The sequence below is a fragment of the Helianthus annuus genome, chromosome 3, assembly GCF_002127325.2.
Source record: "Helianthus annuus cultivar XRQ/B chromosome 3, HanXRQr2.0-SUNRISE, whole genome shotgun sequence".
Taxonomy (NCBI): domain Eukaryota; kingdom Viridiplantae; phylum Streptophyta; class Magnoliopsida; order Asterales; family Asteraceae; genus Helianthus; species Helianthus annuus.
The window spans coordinates 129,450,127-129,476,043 of NC_035435.2; the positions used below are offsets into that span (position 1 = coordinate 129,450,127).

General features: G+C 38.4%; 3 protein-coding genes across 3 annotated transcripts; all 3 read left to right on the top strand.

Moving 5' to 3' along the window:
- The first annotated feature begins 423 nt into the window (after positions 1-423).
- On the top strand, positions 424-1,713 carry LOC110876876. The gene has a single exon (XM_022125035.1). It carries the CDS (start codon positions 424-426, stop codon positions 1,711-1,713), a length of 1,290 nt encoding a protein of 429 aa, XP_021980727.1.
- A 68-nt stretch (positions 1,714-1,781) lies between these two features.
- LOC110876877 lies at positions 1,782-3,116 on the top strand. The gene has a single exon (XM_022125037.1). The coding sequence runs from the start codon at positions 1,782-1,784 to the stop codon at positions 3,114-3,116; it is 1,335 nt and encodes a 444-aa protein (XP_021980729.1).
- Positions 3,117-14,958: 11,842 nt separating this feature from the next.
- On the top strand, positions 14,959-17,058 carry LOC110875052. The gene has a single exon (XM_022123304.2). It carries the CDS (start codon positions 15,013-15,015, stop codon positions 17,056-17,058), a length of 2,046 nt encoding a protein of 681 aa, XP_021978996.1. The 5' UTR covers positions 14,959-15,012.
- The last annotated feature ends 8,859 nt before the right edge of the window (positions 17,059-25,917 follow it).

Here is a 25,917-nt window from a genome sequence, read left to right on the forward strand (position 1 = left end):
GATGTATTTTTTTAATGTTTAATTATTTCAAATTAACATGGAAATAAAAAGCCGTTCAAAAAAAAAAACATGGAAATAAAAAGGTAATTTAGTTATGAGAAACAAAATATAAAAAATCGATGATCTAGTTGAAATGAATGTATTTAAATCTCGAATGAAAATATGACGTGATAATTGAAAAAATGTCTTTCGGGGTGTTTTCATATTTATCTATTTCAGGTATATTATTTTAGTTTTAGTTTTAGTTAAGTAATATGATCATACATATAAATGATTATTTGATTATAAGTTGACTTAAATTAACAAATCAAAGCTTTGCCAGAGTTTCTAAAATAAATTAACTATATTTTAATAACCACACTTCATGAAATGCAACCATTATAAACATCAAATGATATCCATCAAAAATCTTTCATTCCAGCCATGAATCCTTCACTCCAAAACTTGTTCCATTTCTTCATGTTCTTCACCCTCTTTACTTCAAAAGCCTTCTCCTTACCCACACAATTACCAATCTCCTACTCTGATCACTGTAATTCTTTTGTTCCTGAAGCCATTCCTACTGATAATATGTTCACCAGATTCTTGCATCTCGAGCCTGTAAATACCCATTACAGCGGGGGTCAAGACATTCTTGATCAAGATCTGTCATCACCATGGTCCATCAACTTTCTACCCAACGGTTACCTATTCAGGACAAACGTTGTTGACACGTACAGAATCCAGGCCCGATTAAGATTCTACCGATCATATATATATGATCCCACCTCCAAATTCACTAAAATCATGTCGAATTATTCACGGGGACATCACCAATCGTTGGAGTTTTATTTAGATGGGTTCTGGTCAGTGTCAACAAGTAAGCTTTGTATGGTTGGTTCGACTCGGTTTACAAAACAAGGTAATCCACTTACACTAAACGCTGTTCTTAAGCTTAAATTTGCTAGATTCATAAATATGAAAAACAGTTTAGTAAGTGGTATCTTGGAGAGTTTAGCTTCTCCTAATGATTTTGATTACTTTGATCCGATTGCAATCTTGGCATTCCCACAAGTGGATCCATTAAAATACAACTATACATTGGTGTCGAATGAAGAGTATAATGTAACTATATCTAAAAGTAATTCCGTCCAAGATTCGGTGACTAGAATAAAATATCTAGATATATGTTCGATTTTCACACAAAGATTCAGAACTTACAAGTTGGAGTATCCAAGTAATTGCAAGAATTGTTCTCTATTTGGTGAAGACCATGGTAAATTGCCTGCATTTATGTCATTGTACGGAATTCAGTGTTCTCGTGAAGACAATAAAACTCGTGTTCTAGTCGAATTTCAAGATAGAAGGTTTGCTCCATATGGTCAGTCTTTCCGGCCTGACATATCATTAATCGGAGAAGGAACTTGGAATGGGAGAAAATATGAGTTGTCTATTGTTGCCTGTCATATCTTGAACCAGAGTGATCCTCTAAGCAGTGCCCATGTTGGAGATTGCTCGATTGGGTTGACTTTGTGGTTCCCCGCTGTTCGGTCAATCACAAAAACGCATATCACAGAGGGACAAATTTGGACTACCAAGTTAACAGATGATTTGGGGACGTTTAGAATGGCTAAGTTTCAAAGCTTTGATCATAGTAAGGAGAATTATGCGGTGAAGTATGAATATACACAAATGGAGAAAGTAAGGCAGATTTGCCCGAAAGGAAGTGTGTAGATGAAAAGTATCTAGGGGACCATCAATTAGGGTGTTATGGATTTGGCATGTCTGTCAAACATAAGAACATGGTTTCAACGGGATTTGCAGTCCCGATCATGGTGGAAAGTTGGGTGTTCGACGATTACATTATCAAGAACACAAACTTCAATCCATGGCAGGAGGCGATACCCCCTGCAGCGGATATTTCAACAACCGCCTACAATGGTCCAGTAAATGTCAGCTATGAGGTCAGTTTTATGCTGAACATTAGTTCCATTGGAACAAGCGGGATTTCGTCACTAAATTTATCCTCTACTGATGATAATAGAGTGGAGATATCAGCAGAAGGGGTTTATGATGATAAAACGGGACAACTTTGTATGGTTGGTTGTAGAAACTTGAAAAATGCTTCTTTTGACTGTGAGATTCTTGTGAAATTCCAATTCCCGCGAGGTAAGGAAAGTTTCATAAAGGGAAATATCGAGAGCCTACGTGAAAAAAACGATGCTTTGTACTTTGAGAATCTCAATATCATTTCACAAATATTCGACGAAACTGAAGCAGGAGAATCAATATGGAGAGTTGATTTAGAAGTTGTCATGGTCTTGATCTCGTATACACTGATGTGTGTGTTTACAAGACGACAGTTACTTCATCTGAAGAAGAGGGCTGAAATGGTTAATTTCATTTCGGTTTCGACGATGTTAATTCTTACTCTTGGGCACATGGTTCCTCTAGTGCTAAACTTTGAGGCGATATTCTCAAACACTAGCAATCAGCGAAAGGTACCAATTAGGAGTGATGGATTGCTTGAAGCAAACGAGGTGATTGTGAGGTTAGTGACAATGGTGGCTTTCATTTTGCAATTTCGTCTTCTTCAGTTAACATGGATTGCAAAAAAGAATAGGTGGATTCATGAAATACGGACACTTTGCATTTGTTTACCGATGTATATTATCGGTGGGTCAACAATGTTTGTTCTGAACTGGAAGAACAATAATGGCACTATTTCAAGTCAACGTCAGAGTTCCATCTGGGTTGACTTGAGGTCTTATGCTGGATTAACTATTGATGGCTTTCTATTCCCACAGTTGATACTCAATATTTTCCAGGCTTCAAAAGAAAATGTTTTGAGTCATCCCTTTTATATAGGAACCACATTCGTACGATTACTGCCTCATGCATATGATCTTTACAGGGGTCAAAAGTATATCAGCCATCAGTTAGATAGGTTATATATTTATGCAAATCCGAGATCAAACTTTTACTCACCTTCTTGGGATATTGTCATTCTTTGTGGAGGCCTGTTATTTGCAGTGATCGTTTTCTTGCAGCAACGTGTTGGCGGTCGGTTTATGTTTCCAAAGCGATTCCAGGGGAATGTTGAGTATGAAGTGACGCTTGTAACAAGCATTAAGTAATCTATTCCTAAATGTATGTAAGGTTTTTTACAGTCTTTCTAAGTTATTTGTTTTTTCATGTAAAACAAGACATCTTGTGAAATAACAGTTGAGGCTAATGATTATATAAATTCAAAATTTATAAAGGGTGTTGAGATGTGCATTTTGAAACGAGTTATTTGATAATCGATTAAAGGATCATGCATATAGGGGTCAAATAATTAGTTTGAAATTCTATTACTAATCACATTGTAAGTTCTGCATTATACCCACTCTCACACTACAAAATCACTCAAAGATGAGCCCCAGATGCGCTCAAATCATTCAGGCATTTTCACAAACAGTTGGGGTGCATAGGCCAACACGACAAAATAACAACATAACATCTTGATAGGATGAAACAAAGAATGCTGAACGTATACAAGAAAAAATCTACCAGAATGTCTAAAACTGAAAGATTATTTACATCGTCGGGATTTAGTGTCTTCAAAAGAATTCAACGTCTGAAAATTATCAAACAGGGAAAACAAACCGTTTAGAAAAAAAACATGCGAGTCTGTTTATGGATCTCCGTAGGCACATGAAGGTCGATGAAACACCCCATTAATATTCAATAATCATGATTCATGACTGGATGAAAATGTGATATCAAAATGTTTTTTTTTGTTGAGTATATTAAGGGGGTGTTTGTTTTTTCTTCAGACATTTCAAGGGAGCTGATGTCCGCAGGCGCACAAACGTTACCCTTGAAGACTGTTTGTTTTTTTCTTTTTAACAGATCTGAAAATGACTTTTTTCAGCTTAAAAAAAGTTATGACACCCTGTAACACCCGTCTAATTTTACTTGATTTTAATAATAGATTATACCATTTCAAATAAAATATTTCTTAAGTAACATAACTTTCATTAAAGAAGTTCATAAGTAGTATCAACCTTAGTCAACTAACGACTAAGTTAAAACGTTTCAAAAGTTGTTTAGAAATTGTTTACAACCCATACACAAAGTCTATTAAAGATTTAAAGCATTGCGGAAGCTTCAAAATGTAGTATTCGGTTCTTCATCATTTGCTTGATCACCATCCGTAAGTTCACCAACGTCACCTAATGTCAAAACCACATCAAGGATTAGTTTTGACCAGAATAAAACACGTATAATTGAAATCTAGCATCAAAACAATTGAAAACAACGCGCCCCGCGAGAGGTGTTACGCGGGCCGCGAGAACCCTTCGCGATTCGCGGCGCCTGCCGGGTCTTCTTCCGCGTGGCACGGGGGGACAGGTTTTCCAGCAGCTTATGTTTATTGAGCTGCATTTTCTGCCAGCTCCGGAAAACTCAGATTTCAACTTCAAACGTGCATATCTTTTGACTCGTAAGTCCGTTTTAGGTGATTCTTTTTCCAATACGTCTGTAAATTCATCACCGACGTGCCTATTATGATTACCATACCGAAAATTTTATTTACGGACCGAAAGACCATACGTCACTATGTAATTATTCGACCCATTCAAACCTTACTCATTTTACTACCATGTAACTAATAAACCTATGGCACCTTATGCCCAACATCCGGGGCTTATTATCACCCACATTTCTTACCAATTTCATGGTTTAATGTCTTTGTGATTATTATCGCCATTATCGACTACTAGAACGTTTAAAACTACAATTTTCACAACTAATAGATCCATTGGCTCATCTTGTGGAACCATCCACTTATGATGACTACCAATTGGTTCGTCGACTATACTAAGTCTATTAATTCACATTCCAACCATAATCAATATAAATTCAACGCAGATTTCGATTCAATAATAAGATTTACAAAACTTATCAACAACTCGCTTAATGAAACCAATCAAGTTACGTACCTTCAAAGTAGGCCTTTTAAATGTGGTTCGCCACCCGCTTGTCCGCTTGACGCTCCTGCGCCCGTTCCTATAGAGTTCATTTATGATATGTTTAGAACTCTCTTTAAATCATAATTCGCATAATACACCAAACATTATGATTATGCGTTTAAACTTGGAATTTCAGTTTTAAGCCTTCATAGAGGCATTTCAACAAACACTTCATGAGCAGATTTTTACATGATTAAACATCAAATCTCTAGTTTATCATTTAGCCCTAATTTCACATCATTCCATCTTTTTACATGATTGATAACTTCTAATTTTCTGGAATCACTTCAAAATTGCCAAATTACACTAGATCAACAATCTATTTCCTAGTGTGCATCAAATTACACATAACTCACTAATCACCTACAATGGTGATCATAGTTTCCACTAAAATTTCACATGATTTCAGCTTGTGTTTGTCTAGGGTTTGTCCCTAGACACTATAGTTGTTCCTAAATCATCATAACACACACATGCAACCATAATTTCAGATTTTTCCTAATTCATGAGAATTTCAATTTGAAAGATTTCTCAAAATTTTACATACCTTGTAATCCTCTTGTGATGAGGATCAGTAATCTATGTTCGGATTTTGATTTGGACTGAGTTTGATCCTTCAATTTAGAGTTTTTATGTTGAACTAGGGTTTGATGGAGCTTGGGTCGCTCCTGGTCGATCTCCACCAAAACACAGACAAAATGTTTGTGTTTTATTTATTTAGATTTTATTAATATTAATTTCATTTTGAACACATTTTGTCCTTGGACTTTCCTTTGGTTCTAATTTAGCATTTTAACCCATTTGTAGGTTACTACAAGGCTTTCACCTAATTGGGTTATTTAAAATCCTAGTTAGTTAACTAGTTTATTTATCAACTTTATATTTAAATAAATGATTTTCATTTTTTTTCGGGGTGTTACAAGTCCACCTCCCTTAAGAGGGTTTCGTCCCCGAAACCGAAGTACGTACCAAATAATGTAGGGTGGAGACGTCGCATCTCCTCTTCGGACTCCCACGTAGTGTCCAAACCTTTCCTATGCTCCCATTTGACCTTGACTTGATTAATCACTTTGTTCCTCAAACTCTTCTCTTTATGATCTAAAATCGCAATTGGTTTCATTGCATAGTTGAGACTGTTATCCACCTCGATATCATCGTAGTGGATACGAGCAGTTTCGTCTGCCAAACATTTTCGGAGATGTGACACGTGGAATGTGCTATGAATCCCACTCAACTCCTCGGGTAATTCGAGATGATAAGCTACTTTACCAACCCGTTCAATGATTCTGAATGGGCCAATAAATCTCGGGCTTAGTTTCCCCCTTTTTCTGAATCTAATAATGCCCTTCCATGGGGAAACTTTTAGCATAACCATGTCGCCAACCTGAAATTCAATTGGCCTATTACTTTTATCCGCATACCCTTTTGCCTGTCTTGAGCCGCTTTCAAGTGTGCCCGAACCATGTCGATTTTCTCATTCGTAGTTCGGATTATATCAGTAGGTGCTAGCCCTCGTGGACCCACTTCTCCCCAACATACCGGAGTTCGACATTTTCTGCCATATAACAGTTCATACGGGGCCATCTTAATGCTCGTGTGATAGCTATTGTTATATGAAAATTCGACCAAGGGTAGATAGACATCCCAACTACCCCCGAAGTCAATAATGCAAGCCCGCAGCATATCTCCCAACGTTTGTATTGTTCTTTCACTCTGCCCATCCGTTTGTGGATGGTAAGCAGTGCTAATGAACAATTTAGTTCCCATTTGTTCTTGAAATTCACGCCAAAAATTCGAAGTAAACCGAGTATCTCTGTCTGACACAATGGATATCGGTACCCCAAGCCGTGCTATGATTTCATTGGTGTACACCTCTGACATCTTTTCGGATGTATAAGTCTCATGAATTGGAATGAAGTGAGCGCTTTTCATCAATCTATCTACAACTACCCATATAGCATCAAACCCGCGGTTAGTTTTGGGTAATTTGGTCAACAAATCCATGGTGATTTGTTCCCATTTCCAAACCGGAATTTCCAACGGTTGAAGTTTACCATATGGTTTTTGGTGCTCCGCCTTGACTTGTAAACATGTCAAGCATTTTTCTACGTACTTCACCACATCTCTCTTCATCCCGGGCCACCAATAGTTTTGCTTTAAATCATTGTACATTTTGGTCGCTCCCGGATGAATTGAATATCGGGATTTATGAGCTTCCTCAAGTAGAAGCGCCTTCACCCCACAAGTATTTGGAACCCATATCCTCCCGAATCGAGTCTTCAACCCGTTATTCCCATCCGTCAAATCTTTCAACTGACCAATTATTCTTTCCTTCTTCCAATTCTCCTCTTTTACTGCTTCTAATTGCGCCTCTCGAATACGTTCAAGTATACCCGAGGTCACCACGAGCTGCATCGACCTTACTCGTATTGGGACATAGTCCGCTTTTCTGCTCAGAGCATCCGCTACCACATTTGCCTTTCTGGGGTGGTAATGTATTTCACAGTCGAAATCTTTCACCGTTTCTAACCATCGCCGTTGTCGCATATTTAACTCCTTCTGATCGAAGAAGTATTTTAAGCTCTTGTGATCGGTGAATATGGTGCACTTTACCCCATATAAGTAGTGCCTCCATATTTTTAAGGCAAATACCACCGCAGCCAACTCAAGATCGTGCGTGGGATATTTCTTCTCGTGTATCTTCAATTGCCTCGAGGCATAAGCTATAACTTTGCCCCATTGCATCAAAACGCATCCGAGCCCCGATAGTGACGCATCCGAATAAACCACCATATCTTCGACTCCGTCCGGCAATGTCAGTACCGGAGCTTGAGTTAACTTTTCTTTTAGCGTTTGAAATGCTTTTTCTTGATCGACACCCCAAATGAACTTTTCTTTTTCTTTTGGGTTAGCTTTGTTAGCGGTGACGCAATCTTGGAGAAATCTTGAATGAATCTCCTACAGTATCCCGCAAGCCCTAAAAAGCTTCTAATTTCCGAAGGGTTCTTCGGGGGATTCCATTTTGACACAGCCTCGATCTTGGACGGATCCACCAATACTCCGTCGGCACTTATGACGTGGCCAAGAAATTGTACCTCTCGTAACCAAAAGGCACACTTAGAGAATTTCGCATACAGCCTTTCTCGTCTAAGTGTCTCTAACACTTCTTGTAAGTGGTGTGCGTGTTCAGCTTCACTTTTCGAATACACCAAAATATCATCGATAAACACGATGACCGACTTATCCAACATTGGCTTGCAAACCCGGTTCATGAGGTCCATGAAAGCCGCGGGTGCATTTGTTAGCCCAAATGACATCACGGGGAATTCGTAATGTCCGTATCTCGTGCGGAAATCCGTCTTCGGTACATCTTCTTCTTTGACCTTTAGTTGGTGATACCCAGATCTAAGGTCAATTTTTGAAAACCAGTTCGCACCTTGTAATTGGTCGAATAAATCATCTATCCTCGGAAGCGGGTATCGGTTCTTTACCGTGAGTTTGTTTAACTCCCGGTAATCGATACACATCCGCATGCTCCCGTCTTTCTTTCTCATGAACAGTACCGGTGCGCCCCAAGGAGACACACTCGGCCTTATAAATCCTTTATCAAGCAGGTCTTGAATTTGGGACATCAACTCTTGTAATTTCGACGGCGCGATTCGGTACGGTGCTTTAGCTACGGGTTTTGCGCCCGGAATCAATTCGATCCCGAACTCTACTTCCCGTTCAGGCGGTATCCCCGGTAAATCCTCCGGAAACACATCTCCATAATCTCGTACTACCGGTACATCTTCAATCTTCCGTGATTCTTTCTCGGGCTCATTTGCGTATATCATGAATGCCTTGAATCCTTGCTTCATAAGCTTGTGAGCTTTCAACATTGAGCACACTATAGGGTTACCTCCCTTTTCGCCATAAATGGTGACGTGTTTCCCGCTCAGAGATGTTAGTTTTATCTCTTTACGAAAACACACGACTTTTGCATGGTGCTGGGCTAGCCAATCCATCCCAACGACTACTTGAAATTCCCCAATTGACATCGGGATTAGGTCTATCAAGTATTCCTCATCGTCGATGCTTAATTTGCAGCCTCGACAAACATCACAAACTATAAAACTTTTGTTGTCCCCTATTTCAACTTCTAAGGGCACAGGTAATTTCGTCAATACAAATGAAGGATGTCGAATAAATCCATGCGAAATGAAGGATTTAATCGCACCCGTATCAAACAATACACGTGCTGGAATTGAGTTAATTGTGAATATACCTGAAACCACATCGGGTTCTGTCTTCGCTTCAGCCGCGGTAAGTTGGAAGGACCTAGCCTTCGCTTTGGGAGCTTCTGTTGGGGATTCTTTAACATCTCTCTTTCCAACTAAGTCCGGAAATTCGGACTTTTTGTGGCCGGGTTGATAACATTTGTAGCCAACAGAGACTTTTCCCGGGCATAGCGAGGCCGTGTGCCCCGTCTTATTACATATGGGGCATGGCTTGTCTTTGAACCGACATTCCCCTTTGTGTCCCTTCCCGCACACTTTACAACTTGGCGACCCACCTTTAGTATCCACCTTCTTTCCCTATTCTCCAGTTCGGGCTTTCTTTGTAGGGCTTGGATTCACATCATGTGCCCTTCGCTCACCTCTTTCGACTTGCTTCTTCAACTCGATTTCCCGTTCCCGAGAAACGTTAATGATTTCGGTAAGGGTCTCATATTTTGAAGGAGTCATAAACTCCATATATTCAGCGCTCAACATATTGTAGTAGTAGTATATTTTCTGTTCTTCGTCCCCGTCACCAATTCACTACTAAACTTCATTTTATCCATAAACATCGCCGTGATCTTGTCTATGGTTTCACCCTTGTGCCTAAGTTGCATGAACTCTTCCTTGATTTTGTTAATGACCGCTTTGGGACTATGATGTTTAAGAAATGGTGTCTTAAACTCTTCCCATGTCATGGCCCTTGCCGCTTAGGCCCCTATTTCATTCTTTTTGTTATCCCACCAATCCTTGGCTTGTCCTCTTAACTGACCCGTTCCGTAGGCAACGAAATCGCTTTCGTCGCAATGGGTCCTTTCAAACACCCCTTCAATATCGCCCAACCATCTTTGGCAAATTATCGGGTCGACTTCCCCGTTATAGATTGGCGGTTTACACGCCATGAATTCCTTGTACGAACACCCTTTGCGTTCTCCCGTTTTCTCCTTCATAAGGTTGACAATATCCTCCAACCTTTTAACTCGCTCTTCTACAAGCGACAACACCGTGCCTTAAATTTTGTCTATAAACCCGGATAGACTTCCTTCAATTGCCTTCCCTACCTCTTCGGCAATTATCTCTTTCCTTTGTTCAGTGCTTGTTTGCACCGGATTATCATCATTCCCATCGGACATCTTGAAACTGAAATGTTTACATCAAACGTTAAACATTTCATTCATGACATTGTTTCGTTTGTTTCGGTTTAGCCAAGTTCCTAACTTGCTTTAACCGTTCATATTTAATGCACTTTCCGGGTTTGAGTGTGTTAACACGCTCTTCCCATGCATATCAATTCATTTCTCATTCCTTACATAAGACATAATTTATTAACATAATAAGTTAATTCTTACCGGACGATCGATCAAGCTTGAACCGAACACTTTGTTGACAACCTTAAGCTCTGATTACCAACTTGTAACACCCGTCTAATTTTACTTGATTTTAATAATAGATTATACCATTTCAAATAAAATATTTCTTAAGTAACATAACTTTCATTAAAGAAGTTCATAAGTAGTATCAACCTTAGTCAACTAACGACTAAGTTAAAACGTTTCAAAAGTTGTTTAGAAATTGTTTACAACCCATACACAAAGTCTATTAAAGATTTAAAGCATCGCGGAAGCTTCAAAATGTAGTGTTCGGTTCTTCATCATTTGCTTGATCGCCATCCGTAAGTTCACCAACGTCACCTAATGTCAAAACCACATCAAGGATTAGTTTTGACCATAATAAAACACGTATAATTGAAATCTAGCATCAAAACAATTGAAAACAATAAAAATTTCCGGAACAGGGTCGCTCGCGCCCCGCGAGAGGTGTTACGCGGGCCGCGAGAACCCTTTGCGTGTCGCGGCGCCTGCCGGGTCTTCTTCCGCGTGGCGCAGGGGGACAGGTTTTCCAGCAGCTTATGTTTATTGAGCTGCATTTTCTGTCAGCTCCGGAAAACTCAGATTTCAACTTCAAACGTGCATATCTTTTGACTCGTAAGTCCGTTTTAGGTGATTCTTTTTCCTATACATCTGTAAATTCATTACCGACGTGCCTATTATGATTACCATACCGAAAATTTTATTTACGGACCGAAAGACCATACGTCACTATGTAATTATTCGACCCATTCAAACCTTACTTATTTTACTACCATTTAACTAATAAACCTATGGCACCTTATGCCCAACATCCGGGGCTTATTATCACCCACATTTCTTACCAATTTCATGGTTTAATGTCTTTGTGATTATTATCGCCATTATCGACTACTAGAACGTTTAAAACTACAATTTTCACAACTAATAGATCCATTGGCTCATCTTGTGGAACCATCCACTTATGATGACTACCAATTGGTTCGTCGACTATACTAAGTCTATTAATTCACATTCCAACCATAATCAATATAAATTCAACGCAGATTTCGATTCAATAATAAGATTTACAAAACTTATCAACAACTCGCTTAATGCAACCAATCAAGTTACGTACCTTCAAAGTAGGCCTTTTAAACGTGGTTCGCCACCCGCTTGTCCGCTTGACGCTCCTGCGCCCGTTCCTATAGAGTTCATTTATGATATGTTTAGAACTCTCTTTAAATCATAATTCTCATAATACACCAAACATTATGATTATGCGTTTAAACTTGGAATTTCAGTTTTAAGCCTTCAAAGAGGCATTTCAACAAACACTTCATGAGCAGATTTTTACATGATTAAACATCAAATCTCTAGTTTATCATTTAGCCCTAATTTCACATCATTCCACCTTTTTACATGATTGATAACTTCTAATTTTCTGGAATCACTTCAAAATTGCCAAATTACACTAGATCAACAATCTATTTCCTAGTGTTCATCAAATTACACATAACTCACTAATCACCTACAATGGTGATCATAGTTTCCACTAAAATTTCACATGATTTCAGCGTGTGTTTGTCTAGGGTTTGTCCCTAGACACTATAGTTGTTCCTAAATCATCATAACACACACATGCAACCATAATTTCAGATTTTTTCCAATTCATGAAAATTTCAATTTGAAAGATTTCTTAAAATTTTACATACCTTGTAATCCTCTTGTGATGAGGATCAGTAATCTATGTTCGGATTTTGATTTGGACTGAGTTTGATCCTTCAATTTAGAGTTTTTATGCTGAACTAGGGTTTGATGGAGCTTGGGTCGCTCCTGGTCAATCTCCACCAAAACACAGACAAAATGTTTGTGTTTTATTTATTTAGATTTTATTAATATTAATTTCATTTTGAACACATTTGGTCCCTGGACTTTCCTTTGGTTCTAATTTAGCATTTTAACCCATTTGTAGGTTACTACAAGGCTTTCACCTAATTGGGTTATTTAAAATCCTAGTTAGTTAACTAGTTTATTTATCAACTTTATATTTAAATAAATGATTTTCATTTTTTTTCGGGGTGTTACACACCCTTTCTTCAAACATCTTCACAAAAAACCCTCCTCCCTCGTATACCTTAAAACTAAACGTATAACTGTCTTCTCTCTTTTAAAATTTGGACGAAATTGCCCTTCCAATATTAGTGAAGAATCCCTAATTTTCTCTTTGTCGTTGCTGTTAACCTGCAATTCGATTTCTCAATCGCATATGTGCTTCCGCCATTGTTAGACCTGCAATTTGATTGCTTCCACAGGTAACCTCCATAACTAATCATCGATTTCATCTTTTAATTCTTCAATTTCATCACTTTTAACATCTCTAAACCTGCTAGTATGTTTCTTTACCCCAATATAAAACTAAAACGTTGACAAAACAGACCTAGATCAATATAACGAGCTTTTATGTGCTATAATTTTCGAACTCAAATTTGAACCAAAACTGGACCACCCCCATAAAGAAGGAGGGTGTTTTGCGGGTGGGTGTGTTTAGTGTTCAACTTTTTATGAATAAGGGAAGAAGCAAGGTGTTTTGCGGGTGGGTGTGTTTGCCGGAAAAAGGTGCCGGAGTGCCGGCCGGAACCGGCTCCGGTGGCCGGATCAAGAGAGAAGGCAGAGAGGAGGTAACTTGTTTAGGATGTTCTGAACTTAAAACATTTTGGAGGTAAGTGGTTTAGGATGTTTTGATTTGGAAAATAAAACAAAATTCATGTAGTTTGTACATACGGTATCAATTTATAAAAACAAACAATCTTATATTTTCAGCTTGAAGAGCTTCAGACCACAGACATGAAAACATATGAAATCAGCTTGCAGACAATTTATGTCTACAAAAACAAACACCTAAATAAACAAAAAAAAAAATCTTATTAATCATACATTCTATTGACGCCAAGCACTCTAACCGACTTTAAAATCAATATCAGCCATTGGATCTTGCTAATATTAAATCTTAGCCGTGTAAACTTTATAAAATACTGTGAACGTGGCAGTTCATGTAAGTTGAGCATTCTCTCTCATGCTCCTTATTTCGAGTGCCCCACAACCATATCTTTACTTCATGTTCAATGTCTCATGAAGCAGTGGTAAAGCTTGAGATTTCCAACCGAGAGGGGTCTGAAAACGTATATATCCAAAAATTTCTATACGAAAGCTACATACATAAACACTACTGAGCGAAAAGTTCGGGGGTCAGGCGCCCCGGCCCCTTCTAACCTTAACCCCTGTCATGAAGTCTGGTCTGGGAGTGCCTCTTGGTGCCACATGCCTCCCATCTTTGTTATATGAACCCGAGATATCCTCAGCTTGCACATGCTCAAAATGGGCTTCGAAAACAACGACAAGGATGATGCAATCAGTTATGCTTTTGGCCTGTTGGGCTATTTGGAAGGCGAGAAACGATTTGATGTTCAACCATAAGAAGGTGGTGGTTAGCAACATTATTCAGGAAGTCAATGTTTTAGGGTGCTTATGGATTAAAAGTCTCGCTTGATGAGTCTCAGTGGTATTGCTTTGCTTTCGGTGTTTAGTTTAGTGTTGCTGGGCCGGTTGGCTATTGGTTGTTGTTTGTTTGTTAGCGTCTTGCTAGGCTTTTGGTAATGAAATATCCCCGGTCCTCCATGTTATATACAAGACTTCTGTAAATTCTTAGACATCTACAATGCAATAAATCATCAAATAAGTAGTTGTGTGTCCTCGATACATAAAACCAACTGTTTTTAAAACAAAAGAAGTAGTTCGGATAATTATTTTACAAATTAAAAAAAAAAAGTTAAACATCTCCTAAATGTTTATCCAAGTACAATTTGATTAATTCAAAGCTATGCAGGACATTCTTAATGGAAATTATGTTAAGATGAATCATTTGACGAATATAACCACCCCACTTGATTCGAATCATTGTATTCTCTTGGAAGGTGACAAGTTGCACACAATGAAACCCGTTATAAACATCACATGAAATCAAAACTAAGTCAAACTATCATTCAACTTCTTTTTATTTAACTAATTTCATTTTACCTATTTTATTTTTATTGTTTACTTCTAAGACAGAAACTAAAATTTAGAATATTATAACTTTTCATCAAACATTTACTAAGTATAAGGTTGGAGTGTTCTTTTATTTTTATTTCTTTTTCTTTTATCTTTCTAAAAAATATATATTGGATGAAGATTATTACATAATCCTAAATTGCTGTCAGATAAAAAAGAACAAATCTAAATAATTTATTTTTTTCTATCAATGGTTCAAATTTGAAAAAAAAAATTAATTGTATATCATGCTATATATCTGTCTTTCCAACTTAGGATAAACATTTCAAGAATAATATTTTAGTCAAGCAATAATATTTGTAAATGATTATCTATTACAAATTGACTTATATTAGCAAAACCAAAGCTTTGCTAGACTTCATGGGAATCATATTAGCAAAACCAAAGCTTTGCAAACATCACATGATATCCATCAAAAAATATTTCATTGCAGCCATGAATCCTTTACTCTTATACTTGTTCCATTTCTTCTTCACTCTCTTTACTTCAAAAGCCTGTTTTTCCTCACCCACACAATTACCAATCTCCTACTCTGATCAATGTAACTCTTATGTTCCTGAAGCCATTCCTACTGATACAATGTTCACCAGCTTCTCACTTCTTGAGCCTGCAACTAGCCATTACACCGGCGGTCAAAACATTCTTGATCAAGATCCACCATTACAATGGTCCATCCTCTTTCAAACCAACGGTAACCTCTTCAGGACAAACGTTATTGACACGTACAAAATCCAGGCCCAATTAAGATTCTATTCATCATATACATATGATCCCCCCTCCAACTTCACTAATATCATGTCAAATTATACGCGCCATTCGTTGGAGTTCAATTTAGATGGGTTCTGGTCAGCGTCTACAAGTAAGCTTTGTATGGTTGGATCGGCTCATTGGTTGACAAAACAAGGTAATCCACTTACACTAAAAGCTGTTCTTAAGCTTAAATTTGCTCACTTCATAAATTTGAATAACAGTTTAGTAAGTGGAATCTTGGAGAGCTTAGCTTCTCCTAATGATTTCGATTACTTTGTCCCGATTTCAATGTTGGGATTCCCTATAGTGGATCTGTTAAAATACAAGTATACATTGGTATCTAATGAAGAGTGTAATTTAGCTATATCTAAAACTAAACCCGTGCAAGATTCGGTAACTAGCATGAAATCTCTAGATATATGTTCAATTTTCACGCAAGTATTCATAACGTACAAATTGAAGTATCCAAATAATTGCAAGAATTGTTCTTTATTTGGTCAAGACCATGGTAACTTGCCTGCTTTCATGTCATTGTACGCGATTCAGTGTTCTCGGGAAGACAATAAACTTCGCTTTCTTGTCGAATTTCAAGATAGAAGGTTTACTTCATATGATCTGTCTTTTCAACCTGGCATATCATTAATTGGAGAAGGGACTTGGAATGAGAGAAAAGATGAGTTGTGCATTGTTGCTTGTCGTATCTTGAACCAAAGTGATCCTTTGGGTAGTGCTCGTGTTGGGGATTGCTCGATTGGGTTGACTTTGTGGTTCCCGGCGGTTCGCTCAATCATGAGAACACATACCACAGAGGGTCAAATATGGACTACCAAACTGACAGATGATTTGGGGTCGTTTAGAATGGCAAATTTTCAAAGCTTTGATCATAGCGAGGAGAGCTATGGGGCGAAGTATAAATATACACAAATGGAGAAAGTAAAACGGGTATGCCCGAAAAAGAAGCATGTAGGGGACAAGTATAGATTAGGGTATTGTAGCTTTGGCATGTTTGTCAAACATAATAACATGGTTTCGAGTGGTAAGGCAGCCTCAGTCTTTATGGGAAGTCGGGGGCTCAATGATTATTTAGTCGTGAATCCAAACTTCAGTCCATGGCAAGAGGCAGTACCCCCGGCAACAAATATTTCAACGATGACCTACCGTAGAAGCTTTGAAATCAGTTTCATGTTGAACATTAGTTCCATTTCAAGAAGCAAGATTTCGTCACTAAGTCTATCCTCTACTGATGATGATAGAGTGGAGATATCAGCAGAAGGGGTTTACGATGATGAAACGGGACAACTTTGTATGGTTGGCTGTAGAAGCTTGAAAAATGCTTCTTTTGACTGTGAGATTCTGGTGAGATTTCAATTCCCACAAGGCGAGGAAAGTTTAATAAAGGGTAACATTGAGAGCCTACGTGAAAAAAACGATGTTTTGTACTTTGAGAATCTCGATACTGTTTCCTTCGCAATCAGCGGAACTGAAGCAAGAGAATCAAGATGGAGAGTGGATTTCGTCATTGTTTGTGGAGGCTTAGTGTTTGCAGCGATCGTTTTCTTGCAGCAACGTTTTGGTGGTCGGTTTATGTTTCCAAAGTGATTTCAAGGGCATGTTGGGTATGAAAGGATACATTTAACACTAACTAGCAATGAGTAATCTATCACTTAATGTAAGTATGTTTTTTAGTCATTTTGAGGCATTTTCAATTCATGTAAAACCAACGATGATATCAATGCTAAAGGGGTGTTTGGATAATTAAAGTGTGGATGTTGCTGTGTTTATCAGTTACATCCATAAATACTCTGAATTTTGCAAACAATCAACAAAATAAGTGACTGACAAACAAATTCGCTAATTTTGGTCCGCTTCCCCAAAACAATATGATAAAGTCATAAAACCTTAGATGAATTCAAAGCATATAATCTAACAACTCCAAATATTTACCAATGTTGAAGGCATAAATCGATACCTGAAGATAATCATCTATACTATATAATAAAAGAAATTTGTTTTGGGACACTTGGTATTTTAAATTATTAATAATACTAATTATAATAATAATAATAATATTTATCAGTTTTGATTATATATGATTCCGTCAATTCACTTATTAGAAAACATGGGGTTGGGTGATTTACTACTTTAGACGCATGTAGATTCAAACTAATTTTAATAAATAAATTCATAATATCTTAGATTAAAGATAAAAGAAAAATAAATAACAACTAATTTTGTTTTCTAGAAAATTTTTGTTAAACTTTTACAATATATATCTATATATCTATATCTATATATCTATATAGGGTGGAGTTATTGTAAAAAAACCTAAAAGTGTGAGAAAGGTAAGAAAGAATCTCAACCATTAGATCTAAATTAATTGAAAAGGGTAAGATTGTAAATGCATTAACAAATTCAAATATGGTAATCCTTGATTTAAAGATTTGGAGAGAGAAAATCCTTGATTTAAGGAATATAACCGTCCATAACATCATTCATTTTAATTTTTTTGCATCATTCACAGAATCATAGCCATGTTCATGACATGGTGTTTTAAAAAATTCATAGTTCAGTGCATGGTGTTTTTACGAAAATAATATAACACCATTCAGTAAACAAAAATATAACACCATTCAGTACACAAAATAACACTATTCAGTACAAGATATAACACCATTCAGTAAACAAAAAAATAACACCATTCAGAAACAAGATAACACCATACAGAAACAAGATAACACCATTCAGAAACAAAATAACACCATTCAGAAAAAAAAAAAAAAAAAAAAAAAACCATCCAGTAAACAAAAAAAACATCATTCAATAAACAATATAACACCATTCAGTCAATAATATAACACCATTCAGTAAATAAATATAACACCATTCAGAAAAAGAAAATAACACCATTCAGAAACAAAATAACATCATTCAGAAAAAGAAAATAACACCATTCAGAAAAAGAAAAAGAAAATATAACACCATTCAGAAAAAGAAAATAACACCATTCAGAAACAAAATAACACCATTCAGAAAAGAAAATAACACCATTCAGAAAAGAAAATAAACACTATGACTGAAAAAAAAATAACACCTCTGTATCATCTTCTCCACTTCCGGCACCGTTCGATGTAGAGAGAGAGATCGCATGACCACCACCACTGCCATCCATCATCTCCGACATTCTCCGAATCGTTCATCTGCTTCGCTCGCACCACCACCACCGCCGCAGCCGCTCGCACCACCACCACCACCGCCGCCGCTGCCGCTTTCGTGTTTGATCTTCCGATTTCCGATTAACAAACTGATGCATGTTAGTGTATATATGTTTTTGGATGTTTATTTAAGCCCTTTTTACACTTTTAGCCAAGTTTTAAATTTATAAAACACGATATTTACTAACACTAAACACACATATGGGCAAGTGCACCCATCGTGGACGTAGTATAGTGTTGGTAAGATACCGAGGTCGTCCAAGGACACAAGAGCTTTTAATACCGGTTTATCCTCAACGTCTAATCAAATCAAAAAGTTAGAAAAATGTTTTAAACTAAGAAAAATAAAAACTAACTAAATGCTGAAAAATAAAATAAAATAAAAAAACAGATAGACAAGATGAATCACTTGGATCCGACAAGTGTGTTAGTATAACCTTTGATTATTTTCGCACTTTTGCACTTGTTTAAGAGATTATCTTAGTTATTGTAGTAGGCCCCTTTTTCGGAGGTGACGTTACCCTCAACCCAGTAGTTTGAGTCAGCAAGGATACAATCCTAAAGGGTTGGATTATTGAAAGATAATGAATTAAGTTATTAATGCAAATTATGGTAGGCCCCGCTTTTGGCGGTGACGTTACCCTCGGCTAAGTAGTCTGAGTCAGCAGGGATACAGTCCTAAATAGCCGGGTTATAGTATTAATAGTAGTTAGCTTATGAGGGGGTCAAAGAGTTTGGATCCCCGCCATCCAATACCTATGGGCATTGAAGGAGATCCTACTAAATTTGACCCAGGTCCCAAGCAGGACCTCTAAACGCTGAACAAGGGCAAGACCTTTACCAAACCGTTCCCTTAACCCCCGACCAGGTAGCCAACATACCTCCATATAGACCGTGGAGATATGAATGGTGAAAATCTTTTATTTTATATAGACAGTAAAATAATGCCAAGACACCACGGACAAACGATAAGGAAAGATCACCTTCAACATAAGTAACTAGTTATTAAAGTCATTAATACAAAACCAAATAAAAAGTGCAAAAGATTAAAAATAAAAAGTATTATACTAAACACTTGTCTTCACCAAGTGATGTAAGAGACTTAGGCAAACATGGCCTTGATTGTCAAGAACTCTTACGATCAATCTTGGATCCCGAGACGACTCACACACTCTATGATGGACAATGGATGATGGTGGTGGATGATGGTGTTATGGTGGTGGTGGGTGGTGGATGAAGTGTGAGAGAGGTGGTGTGCCAAGGGATGAGAGAGAATGAAGCCAAGCTCCTCTATTTATAGGCTGAACAGAACGCTGGACACGGCCCCGTGTTCGCTGAACACGGCCCCGTGCCCGTCTGACATTCTCTCTCCTCATTAATTGTAATTGCGAATTACAATTAATGCGCCTGCTGTACTTTCAACACGCCCCCGTGTCCGCTGGGCACGGCCCCGTGGTGAGCAATGGAAGCTTCTACTGGTTTGTCTTTTCTGCTGCTTCCTGGGCACGCCCCCGTGTTCACTGGACACGGGGCGTGTTCAGGCTCTGTTTCTCTTCTCTTTGTCTTGGGAGGTGCCGTTGAGGGTCCGGGCAGTTCACTTTTGTTCCTTTTCTTGTATTTATGGTAGATTTAGTAGTCTTTTTGCTTCTTTTGTGATTTTGAGCTCATTTCATCCTGAAAATACAAAAGGAAGACAAAAACACTCTTTTTCCAACATTAGTACTTAAAAAGGGTTAGTTTTATGCCTTAATTGATGTGTTTTATATGTTGCATTTTACACACATCAAATACCCCCACACTTGAACTTTTGCTTGTCCTCAAGCAAAACTCTTTTAATGTGGCTTACACTCCCAAATGGAATAGGTAGAAGAGAAGTTTTTTAACTTGTCCTAGAGTGTCGGGAATCCAAGGTTTGTATAGGTTCTATTTTTATTTTATTTACAATCTTATTCGTCATGGTTTATTTTGAACTTTTCATAAGATAAACTACTTAATTTGGCATAGCATGCCTTATTAAAATTCCATTTATATACAAGTTCACATACCTCACGGGAGATCACTCAATCACTCGGCCGAAGGTGTATATTTAAGTGAATCGCTCGAGAGCGGCACGGATTTACATTTTCCATATGCTTGCCAAGCGATCAATCCTCCTCCTTTTTAACTTTTACCTTTGTAAATATCAAGAGGTCTTTTTGGGGTGAAGGCTTGGGTTTAAAGGTGGGTGGTTGGTTAGTGGTTAGTAAAAAGGGCGAAAATCGTAACAAATGTCGGTTTTCGTAAAATACCTTATTTTTGGTGACATTTATTTTTGAAGTATTTCTCCAAACAAGCTTTTTGTAGCTTATGTTTGTTTTTGACTTCATCATTTTTTTTTTTTTTTTTTGATCGTCACGTAAAGGGTATGTTTATGAAAAACCGAGTTTGTCACTAAAATAAAGGTGAAAAGATGAAAAAGGTTTTTGGTGGGTAGAAAATTGTTTTGGGGGTAATGAAATGAAAGGTTTAGGCTCAAAGGGGTTTTCTAGGGGGATTTTGGGTAGGTAAAAAAAATGAAAAATAATGGTTTTGAAAGAAAAATAGTTAGTCCTAATGCCTCCATCATTTACTTACTTGGGTTTAAGTTGGTAAGGACCGGGAATGTATCGTCGTGGCAAGTTCTAGATTTGTAAAGACCGAGCGGCTATTCACACAAGAAACGAAAAATGAGCATTTAATCTAAATATGTGTATTTTTATGCTCAATAAAGGCTCAAAACTCACTTTTTGTGGGAATGGGTTTTTAATGTGACCAAGCATATATAATCGAATTTTAGCTAGACTTGTTATACCGTTTCATAATTTTCTTATGTTAGTTCTTTTTATCACGACGCTATCGGTTGTAAGTTTGTAAAAATATAACCCTTTTATAACTTGTTATTCCCAACTTAAACTAAGACAAGTAAATAAAAAAAATGAAAAAGTTTTTGAAAAAAATTTGGGGTGTTTAGCGGTTCCAATAGAGTTTTGTGTAAGGCTTGTTTTAGGATTTTGCAAAAATTTCAAGGTTTTAGCATCCCCCCCACACTTAAATTACACATTGTCCTCAATGTGTCCAAAAATAGAGTTTTTGGTTGATTAGAATATGTAAAAGTGTGTTTAAAAACAAAGATTTGTGTTACTGGCACTCTGGACACGGCCCCGTGTTGACCGGGCACGGCCCCGTGGTGAAGTGCCAGTAACGAAAATTATAGAATTGAAACAGAAGCCTGGACACGGGGGCGTGTTCGCTGAACACGGCCCGTGTCCAGTTACCTGAACTGGTTGATTTCCTGCAGGGGGCTCAGCACGGGGCCGTGTTGGTTGGGCACGGCCCGTGTGGAGCCTTCTGTTTTGGAGATTTTTTGTCGGTTTGTTCTGTTCTTCTGCATGGTTCCATTTTTTTCTCGTTCCCTTTTTCATCCATTACCACCATGAGTCCATAAATCATAAAAACCATCATAACATTGCTAATAGAGAGATAATACATAAAGATAAAAGTTACATAGATAGTAAGCTTATGGAGTTCTAGCCCTATGTTTTATTTTAATTTTAGCAAAATTTCCAAGAATCTACTGATCCTGGTTAGACAAGGCTTTGTAGAGCTCCAACTTTCGGATGCGTTTCTCCTCATATGTCGGCAAGCCACTCCTCTACCTCCCTTGGAAGGAGGAAGGAAGGCTCATTTGCATTTGTTTGAGGAGTTTCAACTTCCGCCGGGACCTCTTGTGGGATTTCCATAGGAGGTTCCGCGGGGATGTCTCCCCACCCGGTAGGGTTGTTAATACCGAGTGCTAAGTTCCAGTCCTGTTGTGGAAGGACTGGTTCCATAGGAGGTGCCACCAAAATGTTTAACCTTTGGTGCAAAAGGTTAATCTCTTGGAAGCTGCTTTCCAATCCCATCGTAAGATCATTGATACGGTCAATGAGGACCTCCTCTACGGACGTCATTTCGTCGAGAGCCTCCCTTAGTGCTATCACGTAGTGTACAAGTGTGGCTTCAACGGAGGGTCTCCTTCCCCTTCGGCTGTTTGAGGAATGCACGGATGATGTTTCGCTGTTTTCACTCGCCATTCTACGAAAAATAAACCAAAAATAGTTTATAAGACGAAACAGTTTCTGGACACGGCCCCGTGCTCACTGAGCACGGCCCCGTGTTCATCCTTCTGCAGAATTTTGGAGCAAGGAACCTTGGGTTTTCGAGTTATTTTCTGAGTTTGTGCAAGCTTTTTGACAGTAAATAACTATAAACAATGTTACATAACATGTTTTTACCAAGATTCCATGATCAAAACTCCTTGTTTCCTACCATAAAGATTGAAAATTCAAACTTTTCATGGTGGCTTTTGAAGAAAGATGAAGAAGAAGGAAATGTCTAGAAGAGGAAAGGACAAGATGAGTTGTTGGAAACTTCTTTTAGACTTACCTAGGATTGTTTGAGAGAAGATTCCTTCAAATCTCTGTCCCCAAGTTGGTCCAAATGTGCAGGATTTTTGGCTGCATTTATAGAAAATGACAGCCTGCTGGACACGGCCTCGTGTTCGCTGAACACGGCCCCGTGTGCAGAGAAAATTCTGACACAGTTTGTCCGTATTCTGACGTCATGATCAGAAGGGAATCTTTTGATGGACACGGGGGCGTGTTGGCCGAGCACGGCCCCGTGTCGGAAAGCTGATTTATGAAGTTTGTCTCTATTAAGGAGCTAATTCTTATCGGGTGGCTCCTGACTTGTTGGAACAACCCCATAGTGCCTAAGATACCTTAATTGTCCTATACTAAGGCGAGAACGCAAGAGGTTGTCGGTGAGGGTGATTCCTATTTTCATTCTAGGTGGACAAGTCCAACCCTTTCCCGGGCTCTCGTTAAAGAAGGTGTATGCCGAATCGCTCAGGTCTATGTATGCACCGAACGAGGTCGATGGGGAGTCCTTCACGGCACAATCGGCACAGGGACGACTATCGTCCACGTCTTGTCTAGGAAGAAAGGTATTTTCGGGAGCAACGAGGCTGTCAGAATGCGGTTCCAACATTTCCTCATGGTCATCGTCTTGGGATGGATCTAAGAAATCCTTCCTAAGTTCTTTTAACCAATTTAGAAGTAGTTCTTCTAGTTGAAATAGCTCGTCAAGGAGCATATCTCCTAGAATATCCGGTTGGGCGCATTCGAGGGAGAAATAGTGTTTATTTTTACTTTCGCCCCTCTTAAGGCTACAAGGAATTGGTGGGTCTATATAGTGTGGCCTATAAGTGAGGAAGAAACATTTTAATTCCTCGTGTTCGCCTCCACATATTTGACACCACAAACCATAAGAGTGCCGAAAGTAAAAAGAATCACTATTACTCATGTTTGTATCAGAAGTTACCAACCGCCGGGATCAAACGGTTCTGTTTTCAGCAACTGAATCTTGGGCACGGGGGCGTGTTGAGTGGACACGGCCCCGTGTTCAGCCTACTGTCTGATATAAAACAGGATTGCCAGTTCCAATGATTGGGCACGGGGGCGTGTTCAGCGGGCACGGCCCCGTGCTGAGCTCTGCAGAAGCTGAAAAATCTAAAAAAAATCCTAAAAATTAAAGAAAAATAAAAAGATGATTAGGCCGTTGATTCCTAACTTTCTTAAAATCCTTGTGTCCCCGGCAGCGGCGCCAAAAACTTGATGCATGTTATTGTATATATGTTTTTGGATGTTTATTTAAGCCCTTTTTACACTTTTAGCCAAGTTTTAAATTTATAAAACACGATATTTACTAACACTAAACACACATATGGGCAAGTGCACCCATCGTGGACGTAGTATAGTGTTGGTAAGATACCGAGGTCGTCCAAGGACACAAGAGCTTTTAATACCGGTTTATCCTCAACGTCTAATCAAATCAAAAAGTTAGAAAAATGTTTTAAACTAAGAAAAATAAAAACTAACTAAATGCTGAAAAATAAAATAAAATAAAAAAACAGATAGACAAGATGAATCACTTGGATCCGACAAGTGTGTTAGTATAACCTTTGATTATTTTCGCACTTTTGCACTTGTTTAAGAGATTATCTTAGTTATTGTAGTAGGCCCCTTTTTCGGAGGTGACGTTACCCTCAACCCAGTAGTTTGAGTCAGCAAGGATACAATCCTAAAGGGTTGGATTATTGAAAGATAATGAATTAAGTTATTAATGCAAATTATGGTAGGCCCCGCTTTTGGCGGTGACGTTACCCTCGGCTAAGTAGTCTGAGTCAGCAGGGATACAGTCCTAAATAGCCGGGTTATAGTATTAATAGTAGTTAGCTTATGAGGGGGTCAAAGAGTTTGGATCCCCGCCATCCAATACCTATGGGCATTGAAGGAGATCCTACTAAATTTGACCCAGGTCCCAAGCAGGACCTCTAAACGCTGAACAAGGGAAAGACCTTTACCAAACCGTTCCCTTAACCCCCGACCAGGTAGCCAACATACCTCCATATAGACCGTGGAGATATGAATGGTGAAAATCTTTTATTTTATATAGACAGTAAAATAATGCCAAGACACCACGGACAAACGATAAGGAAAGATCACCTTCAACATAAGTAACTAGTTATTAAAGTCATTAATACAAAACCAAATAAAAAGTGCAAAAGATTAAAAATAAAAAGTATTATACTAAACACTTGTCTTCACCAAGTGATGTAAGAGACTTAGGCAAACATGGCCTTGATTGTCAAGAACTCTTACGATCAATCTTGGATCCCGAGACGACTCACACACTCTATGATGGACAATGGATGATGGTGGTGGATGATGGTGTTATGGTGGTGGTGGGTGGTGGATGAAGTGTGAGAGAGGTGGTGTGCCAAGGGATGAGAGAGAATGAAGCCAAGCTCCTCTATTTATAGGCTGAACAGAACGCTGGACACGGCCCCGTGTTCGCTGAACACGGCCCCGTGCCCGTCTGACATTCTCTCTCCTCATTAATTGTAATTGCGAATTACAATTAATGCGCCTGCTGTACTTTCAACACGCCCCCGTGTCCGCTGGGCACGGCCCCGTGGTGAGCAATGGAAGCTTCTACTGGTTTGTCTTTTCTGCTGCTTCCTGGGCACGCCCCCCGTGTTCACTGGACACGGGGCGTGTTCAGGCTCTGTTTCTCTTCTCTTTGTCTTGGGAGGTGCCGTTGAGGGTCCGGGCAGTTCACTTTTGTTCCTTTTCTTGTATTTATGGTAGATTTAGTAGTCTTTTTGCTTCTTTTGTGATTTTGAGCT

Bases quoted from the DNA above. Each gene is read 5' to 3' on its own strand.
- LOC110875052 (XM_022123304.2), top strand. From the start codon at position 15,013: ATGATTATCTATTACAAATTGACTTATATTAGCAAAACCAAAGCTTTG.
- LOC110876876 (XM_022125035.1), top strand. From the start codon at position 424: ATGAATCCTTCACTCCAAAACTTGTTCCATTTCTTCATGTTCTTCACC.
- LOC110876877 (XM_022125037.1), top strand. From the start codon at position 1,782: ATGGTTTCAACGGGATTTGCAGTCCCGATCATGGTGGAAAGTTGGGTG.